The 14,536-nt window shown below is 46.3% G+C and overlaps 1 protein-coding gene across 2 annotated transcripts in view; it reads left to right on the top strand.

Moving 5' to 3' along the window:
- zfpm1 (zinc finger protein, FOG family member 1) overlaps positions 1 to 13,697 on the top strand; it is a 104,510-nt gene extending 90,813 nt beyond the window's left edge. The window contains exons 5-9 of one of the 2 annotated variants that reach the window (XM_083973738.1): positions 4,623 to 4,725; positions 4,814 to 5,077; positions 6,258 to 6,515; positions 6,655 to 6,897; positions 7,766 to 13,697. In XM_083973738.1, the coding sequence (XP_083829864.1) occupies positions 4,623 to 4,725; positions 4,814 to 5,077; positions 6,258 to 6,515; positions 6,655 to 6,897; positions 7,766 to 10,458 (3,561 nt within the window). In that variant the 3' untranslated portion in view covers positions 10,459 to 13,697. The remainder of the gene's footprint in view (positions 1 to 4,622; positions 4,726 to 4,813; positions 5,078 to 6,257; positions 6,516 to 6,654; positions 6,898 to 7,765) is intronic. The other variant, XM_083973739.1, reaches the window with a different exon arrangement.
- The last annotated feature ends 839 nt before the right edge of the window (positions 13,698 to 14,536 follow it).

The following is a 14,536-nucleotide window of genomic DNA, read 5'->3' on the forward strand; positions in this document are numbered from 1 at the left end:
CAGGTATTCTGAAGGTTCAGCTCTGGCTGCGAGGTCCACACCAGGAAAGTAGATGTTTTCACTTTATGGAGAGGCAGAATTGAGATTAGGGATAGAGCATGTGGATCAGTGGGGGTTTCTAGATTTTAACCTACACCAATGATGTTTTAAAGGAGCTGTATACGTTTTGCTAGTGCTACATAGTCATTGTTAGCATTAGCAGATATCAAACAATGGAGAAACTTTGGAGTTTAGCATTTGACTTTATTCCTTCACTCGTCATTAACATCTGTCTCCAGATTTGGGAGGAAATACTGATGTTGACGATGTTGACTCTTGTTTCTATCACATATTTTCCACTGTATTATAAACTCATGTAGCCTACATATAACAATGGCCAACGCGCTGGTCAAGCAACAATCTCCACCACCTACTCTGAAGAAGAAAATGAATGAAGATCAGTAGCTCTGCATGTTTGAACGTGCCTCCTAACATTTTGGCTTGTGACCTTCTATAACCCTGTCAAATCTTTTCAATGAGCTATGAGCAGGTACTGTAACCAGAGAGTGAATGTATTGATGCCTACATCCGTCCAGGTGATTATGAATCACTTTCGCATTAAGTGACATTTAAAAAGTCCGCACTGCAATACCACAACCAGCATCATCTGCATCACACAAGTAAAATTCAAGAGTCTATCAACAATTCAGTTATATAAAAACCTTTTCTGTTTGAGTATGTAATTCAGATGCAGATGTTCTTTAATCAAATGAAAGTAGAGGATTGTATGTAGTACTCAACGTGTGTGCGTGTGTGTGTGTGTGTGTTGTAGTTCTCTAATGAAGGGCATTTAGGGAAGAGCAGAACCAGGATTTTGGCAGTTTATTACAGATGGAAAGAATGGAGGTCAGATACATGAGCAATGAGAATACTTATCAGTCTAGGTAATCCTTTTTTGGCCAAATGCACGAAATGTGCCAGTTTATATGAAACACACTTCCTGTTTTGCGCTCCCACCGGCTTTCCATGACATCACACTGTCCATTGCTTAGTTTTAATCACAGAGAAAGCCACTGATAGATCCCTGTATCAGTGACAGGAAGGTTCATTTTCACACTGATCAGCCTGCCTTTAAATGCCGCAGTGCTGATAACAAGAGGAAAAATAATCACTGTAAAATGACAATAGAAAGAAACAGGGAGATTAGATTTTGATGACCAAGAACTGATTAGCTTTTTAAGATTTTAAAAAGACTCCCTGGTCATGTGATCCCTGAAATATCTAATTCTGAGAATTCTGTGTCTGGACTGGGAAGATTCAGTGTTTCAGATATGAGCTTAGTTCAAGTGTATAAAACGGACCTTTGAAAATACACTCAGGGATCATTTGCAGGGATAAATAAAGGACAGTGTTCTGACCTTGAAATTAAATGCACAATAGTCCTAATGTTAGACCAAGGCACCTGTGGGAAGGTGATAATGAGTGATATTGTGCAAGAGCTACTTTTGATTTCACATGAAATTACATTAGGTTTTTCTAACATCTAGGTAGTCTTTTCCATCTTCAGTGGTGAAAGTGTTCCCTGACTTAAAGAGAGGTTCATGAGAAACAAGAAGTTCATGAGGAACTTCTTGTGTTGTACTTAGATTATTCTCATCGTCTCATTCATTCATTCATTGTCTTTCAAACATCTGTTCATTAAAAATAAAGCGGACATCATGCTGAATGCATTATGGAGGAATCATCCAGGGAGGTGTATCTTTGCTTTGCTCTGAACCTATCCCAGGTAGTTAGCTTTGTGGCTTTAAGATCTAGGGACATAATACCCATCTTTCACTCCGTTGTTCCTAGAAAAAAACACACTCATCAGAGCCAAATCATACGCATGGGCCTGCAGCTCGTACCTCTGTGCAAAACATCATCCTTGCATATATTTTACCATTCATGGATGCCCTCTGATTTGCATATCAGCAAGGGAGAGGCGCAGATAATGCGGTGGCATGACTGTTACAACACCTGGACATCCCTGGGAACTATGCAAGACCTCTCTTTATTGATTTCAGCTCCTCCTTTAACACAACCCACATCCATCAGCTAATCAAGAAACTACAGTACCTGCAAGTTTCATCGCCACTAATCCACTGGATCCATAACATCCTCTCCTCTCCAGCAGACCATGTGCAGAAAGGTTTGGCGTTTTCCCTGTCGCCACCACTGCCTCTCCTCGGTCCACTCCTCTCAGCCTCAGCTTCGGCTGCTGTACCGTTTTACAAGCACCGTGGAGAGACTTACAGCCGTCTGTAAACTCAAGCACCTATCTCGCCATCCACTTTTTCTTCTCCTGGACCACAGCGCTATCGGGTTTTTTCCATCAGCCCATGTCTTGAGTGAGAACCTTTGCAATCACATGTTCCCATAAACTCTCTGTCTATATAAACTACCTTTTTGAATGCAACATAAAGAAAACACTTGACAAGCAGGATGCACCATCATGTGAACTCTGACCCTCCTGGACTGCTCAGTCGGTCTGGACTGAGGACTCTCTGCTCTGCTGCTAAGGAAATGCTGCCTCCTAGTGGAGACAGAGTAATACTGCACCACAGACCTGCTGCGCTGTCCACACTCTGTGGGTTGGAAACACCACAGTGTTTAAGCCGCTGCACAGTTGTGTACAACATATGTATTTAAAGTTTTGAAAACACTCAATACATTTTATTTTGTATCAGCTTAATGGTTTTTACTACTCACGTAGTACCAAAAAAACAGCAGTAGTAGAGCCATATGTTCTAATATGTGTGTCCATGACTTCCTCTCTGTTGTATCTGCAACTAATGAATGTGAGCTTGACTGTTTCCCGTGCGCTGAGACCAAATGTGAATACAGCATTAGTTTCATACACACATTCCCCTGTACATATGACGCTATGTGTGTGTGTGTGTGTGAGAGACATGGAGACATGGGAAAAGCCTGTGTCCTGGGAGTGATTGTCAGAGGGAATGCTCCTGGAGCCTTATGTGGACAAAGACCAGATTGTACTCAGTGTGTCTCTGTGTTTTATGTGATCTTCCTCCCTCCCCCTCTACTCTCTCTCTCTCTCTCTCTCTCTCTCTCTCTCTCTCTCTCTCTCTCTCTCTCTCTCTCACTCTCTCTCTCTCCCCCTCTCCCTCTCTCTCTCTCTATCTCTCATACCTACACTGGATGCTGACTCTCCGCTCTTTGTCCAGAGTATCCACTGTGGATCTTATTATGGCAGCTGACTGAATAGCAGCCTGTCGACCTCATCAGATCTTCTTTCTCTTCCTTTTCTTCTCTCACTCTCCCCCAGGGTCTCTCTTCCTCTTTTATTCCTCTTCTCTTCTTTCTTTTCCTTCATTTTCAATGTGGCTTTGTTCAGACCATGCTCCCCTCATTTCCTCATTTCCATTTTGGGTTGTAATCATCCTCTGCTCGCTGGCGGCCTCTTTATAAACACTGTTTACCTCTGGCCACACACTGGACACAGCCATGTGACTGTGTTTTCCCAATTGACGGCAATTAAAGCTTTCGATTCCAGAGCCATTATGTCTGACCATCCCATTCTTATGAACACGATATCTCCAAAGGGCCTTAAAGGAATTTCTTCAAATTTGGACCAAACATTCACTCAGACTCAGATGAGCCGATTACAATTTGTGGCCCAAAGGTTAAAGGTCATGGTTGTTGTGACAAAGGCCGACTCAAAGTGTTATTATCTCATGGCCAGTAATGTGTACAATACAGCTGCCCAGTTAAAGATGACACTTGAAAGTAACAATTGCATGTCTTTGAAGAGCTTCTCTTTGATTTAAGTTAGTTTCTTTCATTTTAACTATGTTGTTCATATTAAAAGGCTGAGGGAAACATGTGATCCCATAGGATGGCCGGGAGAGAAGGTGTGTATAATGTTCCAGCTGTGACACAGTAACCCTACACCTGTTAGCTCTATCAAAACGGCCATGGATATGAACAGATAGTCTGTGTGACAATGTTGAGGATTTATTGACTGGATTGATTGATCGGGAAACAGTGAAAAATCTCATCAGTTTTTATTGTATATTTGAAATGCTGAAATTAAAAAGTTATAAATCCCACGACTCATCATTCAAGAAGCTGGAACCAAAACACTTGACACTTGACATTTTTACTTTTAAAAGTAAAAATAAAAAGACTTTTAACCTCAATATGCAGCATTTTTGTTAGACACCTACTGTAAAACAGTACTTTTAGGCACTTTAGATATTTACATTCTTATCCATTATGCAATACAATGTCAAAAATAACTATTTTAATGCACAAGAAGAACACTGCAACAGATGGTTGCCCCAACCCCCGCCCCCCCCCAATCCACAGAAGAACCTGCCTGTCAAAACTGATGCTGTTTTGAAGAAAAAGCATGGACACACTAAATTATGATTTGATTTAGGTTTCTTCTGTTGACCGAGCTTTGTATGAACTGAATAGATAAATAAAGATTCTGTCACTGTCATTCCTATTGAAAGCATCTTCACTTTACTTCTAGAGCCTGAAACTTTTGCACAGTACTGTTTAAACAGCGGTGTGTCTGACGACCAATGGAAAGCTTGTGTTCCCTCCTCATCTTCTTCTCTCTGTGTTCTTGTGTGCAGAGCTCCAAGTTGACTCTCGTGTGTGAAGATCCAAACTGTTGGATGAGTCGCCTCCGTCTGACCTCTGACCCCTCGGCCGCCAACTGTACCATCTACAGCCGAGGTGAGTTTTTAATGTGACTGAAGTGTGGCTCTTTGTGATTTGATGAATACAGACTTCAATTTTGTGACTGGACTCTGTGTGTTGTCAGGTGGTGGTGAGCTGTTCTGTAAGGTGAGCAGAGAGCTGACAGCTGGTGAAAGGCTCCTGGCCTTCCTGTCGCCTCCTGCTGGCTCCTCCTCCTCCTCCTCCTCCTCGCCGCCGGCCCAGCTCTCCCCTCCGCTCAGCCTGGTCACCCACAAACAGCCTGTGGTGAAGGAGGAGCCTCTGTACCCGGCCGCGCTGCACTCAGACATTCAGCTCCTCCCACAGCAAGCTGGGATGGCCGCCATCTTGGCTACAGCCGTGGTCAACAGTGAGTGTTGTTGTGTTTGAGGCCTGAAAATGTTCGAGGTCAGGCTGATTTCATTAGGATTGATTTAAATTTACAACAGTTTTATGGTGTATAGTGGTATTAAGGGTATTTGCAGCACCAACAATGTAGAGCAGTAAAATGACTTATAATGGCCTGTAAAGTATTAGATCCACTACACTCCCTTTATATCTGGTCAGTCTTTACCCAGCCTTGTTAGTCTGATCTCTGTAACATAAGCTGGATCAACAACCCCATAATCAGCCACTGTATTTTACCATCAGTCCCAAAGTTGTAATGTTTTCTTTGGCCACAAGATGACAGTGCAGCTCTTTGACAGCCAGCAGAATAACTCTCCTCAAAGTTTTGCGGTATGATTACACATTGCTAGATTGTGGCAAATAATGGGATATTGACATAAAATAACTGAAAGTTATGAGTATCCATGGCAACTGGCAATAATTACCTTAGCAAATGTGTCTGTGTGTGTGTGTAGCAAACTTGAATGCCACTAGAGCTGTAGAGCAATTTCATAAAAGTGTCTGTATTATACAAACATATTTAACGTGAATTTAATGCAAGAGTTGAATTCTGATCAGTAGCCTAGTTGTTTACCTAGTTTTTTTACCAAGCTTTATTCTTTTTTCTTAAAGCTGTACAGAAAAGAAAACTGAATTTGAGCCCACTGTGGGTCTCAACATTAGTGTAATCACTCATCTATCAGACGATGGAGCCCAAACTTTGTGCAAAATTCTATTTTCCAGTAAATCAGGGATAAAAGTGGGGTAGTTTTTTTCGCAGTGGATAATGCAGACACATGAATTATACGTCAGCCTGCTCATGATTCACCAGCCACTGATATTGGATCTGTCACACACCGAGCTCGGTCTCGCTCCAAGCTTTGAATATTCCGCCCGCTTGATAATGACCAATGAAATTCGTTTTCCTTACTCGGATAAACTCGTGCGGCAACTCATGGAAACTCTGCGTGACAAACAGGACATTTCTGAACACCTTTAATTAATTAACTTAGTTTAGCTGGGTAACTTCCTGTTCACGTGTGGTCATTTAAACCCCATCTTCCTCCCTTTTTCAGTCTTTGTTTTACTGCAATATGTTTTTTATTTCTACCTGTTCCTGTTGGGTGGACTGACTGTAACTTTCTGTGTCTGCTGGTTATCAGAGGACATTTTCCCGTGCAAGGACTGTGGGATCTGGTACCGCAGCGAGAGGAACCTGCAGGCCCACCTCATGTACTACTGTGCCAGCCGTCAGAAGCAGCCGGCCGCAGCCTCTTCACCACCGCAAGACAAACCCAAGGAGTCCTACCCCAACGAGCGCATCTGCCCCTTTCCGCAGTGCAACAAGAGCTGCCCCAGCGCCAGCTCTCTCGAGATCCACATGCGCACACACAGTGGTGAGAGCAAGATTTATACGCACGGTATGCCAAACTGACAGTAGTGAGAACATTGAGGTCTTAATTTGTGTGTACTTTAACCAGTGTGGCTTCACCGGCCGTTTCATTGGTTCCTTGAGGGTCCAGGCCACGTCATTCATTGTCCCTCCCTGTCTTTCCACAGGCGAACGTCCATTTGTCTGTCTCATCTGTCTGTCAGCCTTCACCACCAAAGCAAACTGTGAGCGCCACCTGAAGGTCCACACAGACACGCTGAACGGCTTGTGTCACGGCTGCGGCTTCGTCTCCACCACCAGGGACATCCTCTACAGCCATCTGGTCACCAGCCACATGGTCTGCCAGCCCGGCTCTCGCAGCGAGGTTTACTCCCCGGGGCCAGGCCTTCCCAAGCTGCCCCTGTCCACTGGTGAGTCCACCCATATGTCACATCCAGGTCAAGTCTCAACAGGCTGTCCCATTTTCATCTTTACAACATGTTGTCCTCAGTAGTCCAGTTGAGGGGGGGATGAGATAAAAACGATCAAAATCATCCCCCCTGTAAAAATGCCATCCCCCCTCTCCGTTTTGTGCGCGAGCCGCGAGCGATTGCGTCAATCCTGGCAGGAAGTCAAACAAAGAAACACAAGAGAATCCAGTCAATTTTCAAAATAAAACACAGCGATTAGCGAATACGAGAGGCCATGTGTGCGTTTGTAGCTTATTTGTGTTTATTTATCTAAACAGAGAGCGAGAGAGATGAACACACACACACACACACACAAGGGACATTTAGGCTATAATACATTTAAAAAATGTGCGATTGATTTGCGATTAATCACAAGTTAACTATGACATTCATGAGATTAATCGCAATTAAATATTTTAATAGATTGACAGCCCTTATTTCATCATTAGAGAGTAGGCCTACGCATGTTGAATAAAAGAAATAATAAAATCTGAGGGCACAAATAAAAAAATAAAAATAAACTTGGCTTGATTTGGTGAAGCTACTGTAACAGCCCACATACTGTCAAAGAGAAAGTCCTGTAGTAAATCATTGTTTTACATTTCCTTCTTTGCAAATTCAATCAATCAAAAAATAAAGTTTTTTTTTCTTACAAAATAACAAAGTAGAGAAAAGAGTGCCATTAAAATTCCAGTATTTTAACAATGTACATCCCAGCTTGTAGCCAGTCGTTTGATCTGTGCAGTGTCAGTAGAGAAATTGTAGACTATGGCCAGTGTGTAAAATCCACTCAGCTTCACACTTGACTAATCTTGTCTCTGGTTATCAGGTCTCAGTCCAGGAGACTCTGGTGTGGTGCTGAAGTGTCAAGTGTGCGGTCACAACTCCGACTCCCCGGCCCAGCTGCAGCAGCACGTACGGACCCACCTGGAGGTGAGGGTCCCGGTGGACAGGAGCTCCACCCCTCGCCAAATGACCCCATCGTTGGTGGACGCCCCCCAGCTGCAGCTCTCTCCACATGAGAGGGAGCCGCTCGCCTGTGTCCCCAAACCAGACTCGTCCAGCCCGGGCGCAAACGGCGGCTCCGCCACGCCCCGAGACTACAGTCCTCCTGATGCCCCCACCGGTGAGCTGAAAATCAAAGAGGAGCCGCATTCAGACTCAGAGGCCGGAGAGAAGCAGATGGAGATGGAGGTGAAGGAGGATGGAGAGGAGGAGGAGGAGGGGGAGGGGGAGGAGGAGGAGAGGAACAGTGGGGAGGAGGGCCTTCAGGAAGCAAGAAGGAAGACAAAGGAGTCGCAAACCTCCACCTCATCTAGACTGTCATCAGACTCCTCAAAGAGTCCTGCCACCACAACTGTAAAGGCAGAACCAACCAGTCCCACGCCTGGTTCTAGCCCCGCCCACGTTGGCGGGACAGAGTCAGTTCTTCCGGGAGGAGCCATGTTCTTGCCTCAGTACATGTTTAACCCAGAAGCAGCCATCTTGCCCCAGGCCTCAGAGATACTGGCTAAGATGTCAGAGATGGTCCACAGCCGTCTGAAGCAGGGCCAGACGGTTCCTCAGAACAACCCAGCAGCCTTCTTCCCCGCTGGAACCACGGCCCCCGCCGCCGCAGCCACCCCGCCTCACAAGGGAGCCACCTGCTTCGAGTGCGACATCACCTTCAACAACATCAACAACTTCTATGCACACAAGAGGCTGTACTGCTCCAGCAGGCACCAAGCGGACGGCGCAACCTCAGCCTCCGGCCCGGGGGCGACGAGGGACGCGGCCCCGGCTACGGTGCCTTCCGGCGGAGCGCGGTCTGCTTCTCCTCAGGGCGGAGCGGCCAGCAGAGCGGCCTCCGCCTCCCCCGCCGGCTCCGACTCTCCCGCTGGAGCCGGAGCCACAGAATCCAGGAGAGCGGTGGAGGTCAAGGCAGAAACCCCCGCGGGGAGAGAGGGAGTCTCGTCCTCCTCCGAGGGGGAAGGCGGAGGTGCGAGTTTGGGAGGAGGGGGCGGAGGAGGAAGAGCAAGCGAAGGCAGCCAGAGTCCCGCTAGCGCTTCCGCCGAGGACGCGGAGGACGATCCCAACAGAACCTTCTGCGGGGCCTGTAACATCCGCTTCAGCCGTCACGAGAACTACACCGTTCACAAGCGTTTCTACTGCGCGTCGCGCCACGACCCGTCCAACCATCGAGCCGTACACATGGCCAAGGCCACCACCACCACAGCAGCCTTCCTCCCCCAACCCATCCGCACGCGCAAGCGGAAGAAGATGTACGAGATCCACATGGCGAGAACTGAAGCCTTAGCCAACGCCGCCGCCGCCGCCGCAGCTGCAGCCGCCGCGGCCGCCACCGCCGCCACTGCAGCCGCCTCTGCCCCGTCTCCCTCTGTTCTGGGCTTGGCGGTGAAGCGAGAGGGTTCTCCCAGCGCGGCGGGCGGCTCCAGCCCCGAGGGGGACGGCCCCATCGACCTGAGCAAGAGGCCGCGCCTGCGAGACGCTCCCCGGCACGGCGGCGGCGGCAGCAGCAGCAGCAGCAGCAGCAGCATCCTCCCCGCTCTGCCTCTGACAGACTATCACAAGTGCACGGCCTGCAGCATCAGCTTCAACAGCATCGAGAACTACCTGGCTCATAAAACCTACTACTGCCCCGCCACCACACTCCAGCCCCACACCTTGGAGCAGCTTCACCGGCTCAAGAGATCCGCCTCCACCTCGCCCAAAAGCAGGACTCAGCAGGAGCGCCCCGACCTGGTGCACCCTGTGGAGGCCAAAGCCCCCCCAGCTGAATGGGCTGCCCAGACTCGGGCAGCGTCATCCAGCCCTCATTCCTCCACCTTACCCGCCTCTGATGCCACACCCCCACCCCACACCGCCACCACCACCACATCCGCAGCCACCCCAGGAGCCGGAGCCAAAGGCACAGGCGCGTCCCCCCCTCAGGTGGTCTGTCCGTACTGCCCCAACAGGCCTATCAGCTGCGATCTGATGGAACACTTCAAGACGGCCCACAGCCTCCTTGTCACCATCCAGCAGGAGCCCCCCACCCTGCTGGGCAGCCTCAGTCCCATAGATGGAGCCGCCGCAGCCACCTCCATGACTCCCAACAGCCAGTCCCGACCGGCGTCCCACCTTCACAGAGACAGTGTCAACGGGCAGGCCAGGAGCGGGACCTCCTCTCCCGGCTCCCCCCTGCTGAACGGCAGCCCCTCGCCCCGGGGGGGGTCGCCCTCGGCTGGCTCGCCTCTGCCCGTGTCCCCCCCAAGGGCTCCCTCTCTGACTTTGTCACCAGTGCCTGAGGTCCTAAGGGAGACGGTGGGATCGTCCAACCATCCGGATAAGGTCGGCGCGACCGTGGCCTCCGCGCCGCAGCCCTCCCCCGTCCCCGCCGCCAAAACCACCGTCATCTCCCCGGTCCAGAACGGGAACTCCCGCTTCTGTCGGCTGTGCAACATCAAGTTCAGCAGCCTCTCCACGTTCATAGCTCACAAGAAATACTACTGTTCCTCCCACAGTGCCGAACACGTCAAGTGAGCTCAGTAATCTTCTCCTCTTCCTCTTCCTCTTCCTCTTCCCCACCTTTTTATCTCTGTGACTGGAGGGCTTCTTCACCTTTACTAAGTCCCAGGAAGCTCCGATGTCCCTTCGTGCCCCCCCCCCCCCCCCCCCCACAGTGGCGCTCCGCTGGCACAACTGAAAGACAATGAATGACTGTTACTCACCTGGCAGGACCTGATGCCCCGGCTGCTCCACAGCAGCGTGTTGCAGGTGGTGTTACCAACATACAGTGACTGATACTCCTCCTTCCATGGGTCAAAGTTTGTAATACACTAAGAGCTGAGACGGACGCTACCTGCCCTCGTCCCCTAGATCACCGTCTGTCTTCATCACCCAATTCAACATCTACCACTCCTGGGCCTCTCAGTATGTTGCATTATGGGACGTTAAAATATGTATGTCGGCGACCTCTGTTCTGTCTCTCTTTCGGACTGAGTTTATAATGGTAGTAATTACATTCTGACTGTCGGAGGCATTTCTGACTGATGATCACGCAGCAGCGATGACGCCGATTCTAATGAATCTCCGGCCTTTTCCCGAGCTCTCCATGTTCCCAAGCCGGAGCAGAGGAGGCGTCGTTTCTCTCGTGTGGAAAAGACTTGATCATTGTTAATTTTTCTATTATCTGTGCATAGTGTATGATGTCTGAAAAAAAGAATTCTATAATGCTTTTGGTTTCAACACTGGCTCTTTTTTGCTTACTAGAGAAGCTAAAGTGTTTTTAGCTGAAAAACAGATGTGTTATCACAATGTTACTAATTACTGAAGGATGATATTTCAAAAAAATGGACAGTTTTTCCTTTTCTTTCATACACACAAATTTTTATTTTCTCTTTAAAATGCAAGGGAGAGAAAAAATGTGAAATATTTATCTTTTAGTCTTCACTGATTTCATGTCAACAGAAAACTACCTACCTAGTGTCTGAGAGTATTTGTATTTTTTATTTGTATATTTTTCATACTGTTGGAAGGAACTGTTTGGATCTGGCTGTGTTGAAGTGTATTTTCTATATGTAGATATGTAATATCTTCTCACAGTAATCACTCGGATCACACTGAACTTTGTTATCACATTAGCATTTTGTCGTTCTGTTAAGTTGTAGTCTTTAATTGATGGTGAGATCTGAAACCAGTGGTGTGTTTATTTTTATCCCCTCCTCCCATACCTGATCGCTGATTAGCAACACGATTAAATCAGAGCGGCTTCTCACATCAGAAACTTGAAGCTGCTGATACTGTTGCATTTGTACCCAACATTTTGGGCGACACAAAATACACACAGTCAGAAGTCTATCCTTGGTTCAAGCTCCGCACCATACAAAGTAATGACCTTTGAGGACACACAGCTTTCACATTCTTTGTTGCAAACTGCCATTTCAGATGTATACGAAGTGATACACAAAACACACAACGCTTTAGTATGTAACACACATCTTAAAAGATGTTTTTTTTTTTTTTGTTGAATGATTGTATTTCTGTCCGGTGATGAAGGCGTAGCAGGGAGTAGTCATATCTCACACAAGTAGAGTAAGCACATGTGTAAAAACCACTTGTCGTGGCCTGTGGTGTGTGTGTGATGGAGCGACTGTGCTCTTCCTCTTTCACTTTGTTGTTCTCTCACTCATGCTCACACAGACATACACACACACACACACACGCACACACACAGACACAGAGTTTACGCCATATTTTCCCATGCTGCTTTTGGAGTTGCAATACAGTGTTAGCTAGAACTGTGAAATCATTTTTTTCTCCAATGTTGATGGTAAAATCTGCCAATGTAGCGCTCATCTTTTTTTCTTTAGGCCCAGAATTTAATTTGGAGAATACTCAACAGTGCATCCAGACGCTCACAATTTTTTCTCCCTTTAAGACTTTACCCATATTACAGTACACAGCATTTGGACCTTAACGAGACACTAAAAGTCACAAACGTATACTGCAAAAGTTTAGTTGCAGGTTCTTAGACCCATTGTCTCATTACCTGTGGACAGCACAGACCTGCAAACACAGTACAGATTCAGATCTCTGTCTCTTCATCAGGACCCACACTTGCCCCTAACTGTTGCCTGAAGTACTAAGTAGCAGAACAAGCTGTTCACACAACACCGACATATCACCTTCTGAAGTTGCTATGGTGAATGCAGCAAAAATGTATCAGGTCGACAGAAACACAAGATTCACGTTCACAGCTCTGCTACTTCTTCACCAGCATCTGAGGAAAAAACATTTGGCTCTATGTGCTGTGTTCACCTGTCGCTAGGTGACTTTACCCACTGTATCTGTTGAGCTGGGAGGGGCATGTAACTCAGAGTTAATTACCTCTCATTAGAGACATGAGATAGAACCACAACAATGTAATTGCAGCCCAATAATCCCAAAACACTGATTAAATTTAGTCATAAACAAAGCAGAGTCATAAAAACACTGACTCACTGGTGGGTTTTTAATAATGACTGTTCTGCCTAACAGACCTCGGGACATGGATGGTAGCATTAACCTTTGCATCTTCTATGTGCACAAGCAATTACATTATCTTATCAAAGGCATCTGCTGTGCAGGTTTGTCTTAGCCTGTCCACATGTGTGACGAGTCATTGGAAACTTATTCGGTGATTAACGTTTGCCCTGCCCCCCTGCCCCCCTACCCCCTTAAACTGGAAACTAAATGTAAATGTGTAGGATTTCTTAACAGAATTCAAATCCCTGGTTGATGGGGTTGAGTTTCTGCTGTGCTGTGGTTCGGAGCAGCGCTGTACCAGACACATCTTACTGCTAAGTGTTTACAATTGTGCTGGTGTGTCTCTCTCTCTCTGCTTTTGAAAGGAGAGAGAAGCAGGAGAAAAAGATGCAGAGTCACATCAACTCATCACAAATCGAGGAACCGAGTGCTGGAAAAATCGTCCTTTGAACTTATCCCTGGTTTTTTTGCACTGTGTTGTATAAATATGTGCTGAATGTTTTAGGTTCTAGTTTTCTTTGTAATGTATTTATGTTATACAGCACTTTTCCCCCCATCCAAAAATGCATCATTGTTCTACCATGAAGGACGTTGTTGTACCTTGAAGAAACTTATTGAATTCTAACCCTCGCTAAAACTTTTTTTTTTTTCCTTTTCTAGTTTTAAACATGTATCGTCGATGATTTCACAGATGATGACCACAATGGAGAAAATCTCAATTAGTGTCAAAACTTTTATTTCCTTTTTGTTTTTCATTTCTGTTCCACTACACTCTTGTCCAAACTATGCATGGGAAATAAAAAAAAAAGTTCTGAGAGACACTGATGAAGAGTGTGTGAGTGTACTTCTTTCTAGTGGCGTCAGTCCTTTTTGTGTCGGTGCCTTCACACAGCGTCTCGTCATCTACCTGAGTGGGAGTCCTTGACTTTTAGAGCTGCTTGGTCTGCATGTGAAGTCAATTGTAAATCATTTCCTTTCATAACAACGTTCCATGCGCTGTTTCTGTTTGATACTGGCTGATGAAGGAAGGCCGAATGAATCACTAGCTCTCCTTTTAAAATAAGGTACATGAGTAATAGTACCTCTGCGGAAAAAAATGTTTCTGTGCCCATTCAGGGATCCAAGGCTGTTTCAATCAATGGCAAAGTGCACTGACAAAAAACTCTTCTGCATTTAGGTTTCATACAGACCAAGTGAACTCATGCGTGTTTTCATTTGACTTTTTCATCCTACATTTGGCTCTTCAATTACAAGGTGCATATCCACTTTTCCTTGTTGTATTCAGTCACTTTGCCGGTGTATCAGCTCTTATTCAACAAGCATCATATTGACATTAAACAAACAACAGCAATATTCATTTTATGGAGAAATCATGTGATAGAATAAACATGAACATATTCTCATTTTATTCTGCCCAGCTGAATTTGTCTCTGGAACAGCTTGATGGCATGGATGGATTTTTTGTTTGTTTTATCATTTTTTAGTATAAAAACTATTCAAATGAATAATATGAACTGTTGGAAGTTCCATTTACATGGAAACTCATGGGACTAAGTGCGGCACAGTGATGTACTAATAACCCACCCCAGTCAGC

The sequence above is a fragment of the Trachurus trachurus genome (assembly GCF_905171665.1).
Source record: "Trachurus trachurus genome assembly, chromosome: 6".
Taxonomy (NCBI): Eukaryota; Metazoa; Chordata; class Actinopteri; order Carangiformes; family Carangidae; genus Trachurus; species Trachurus trachurus.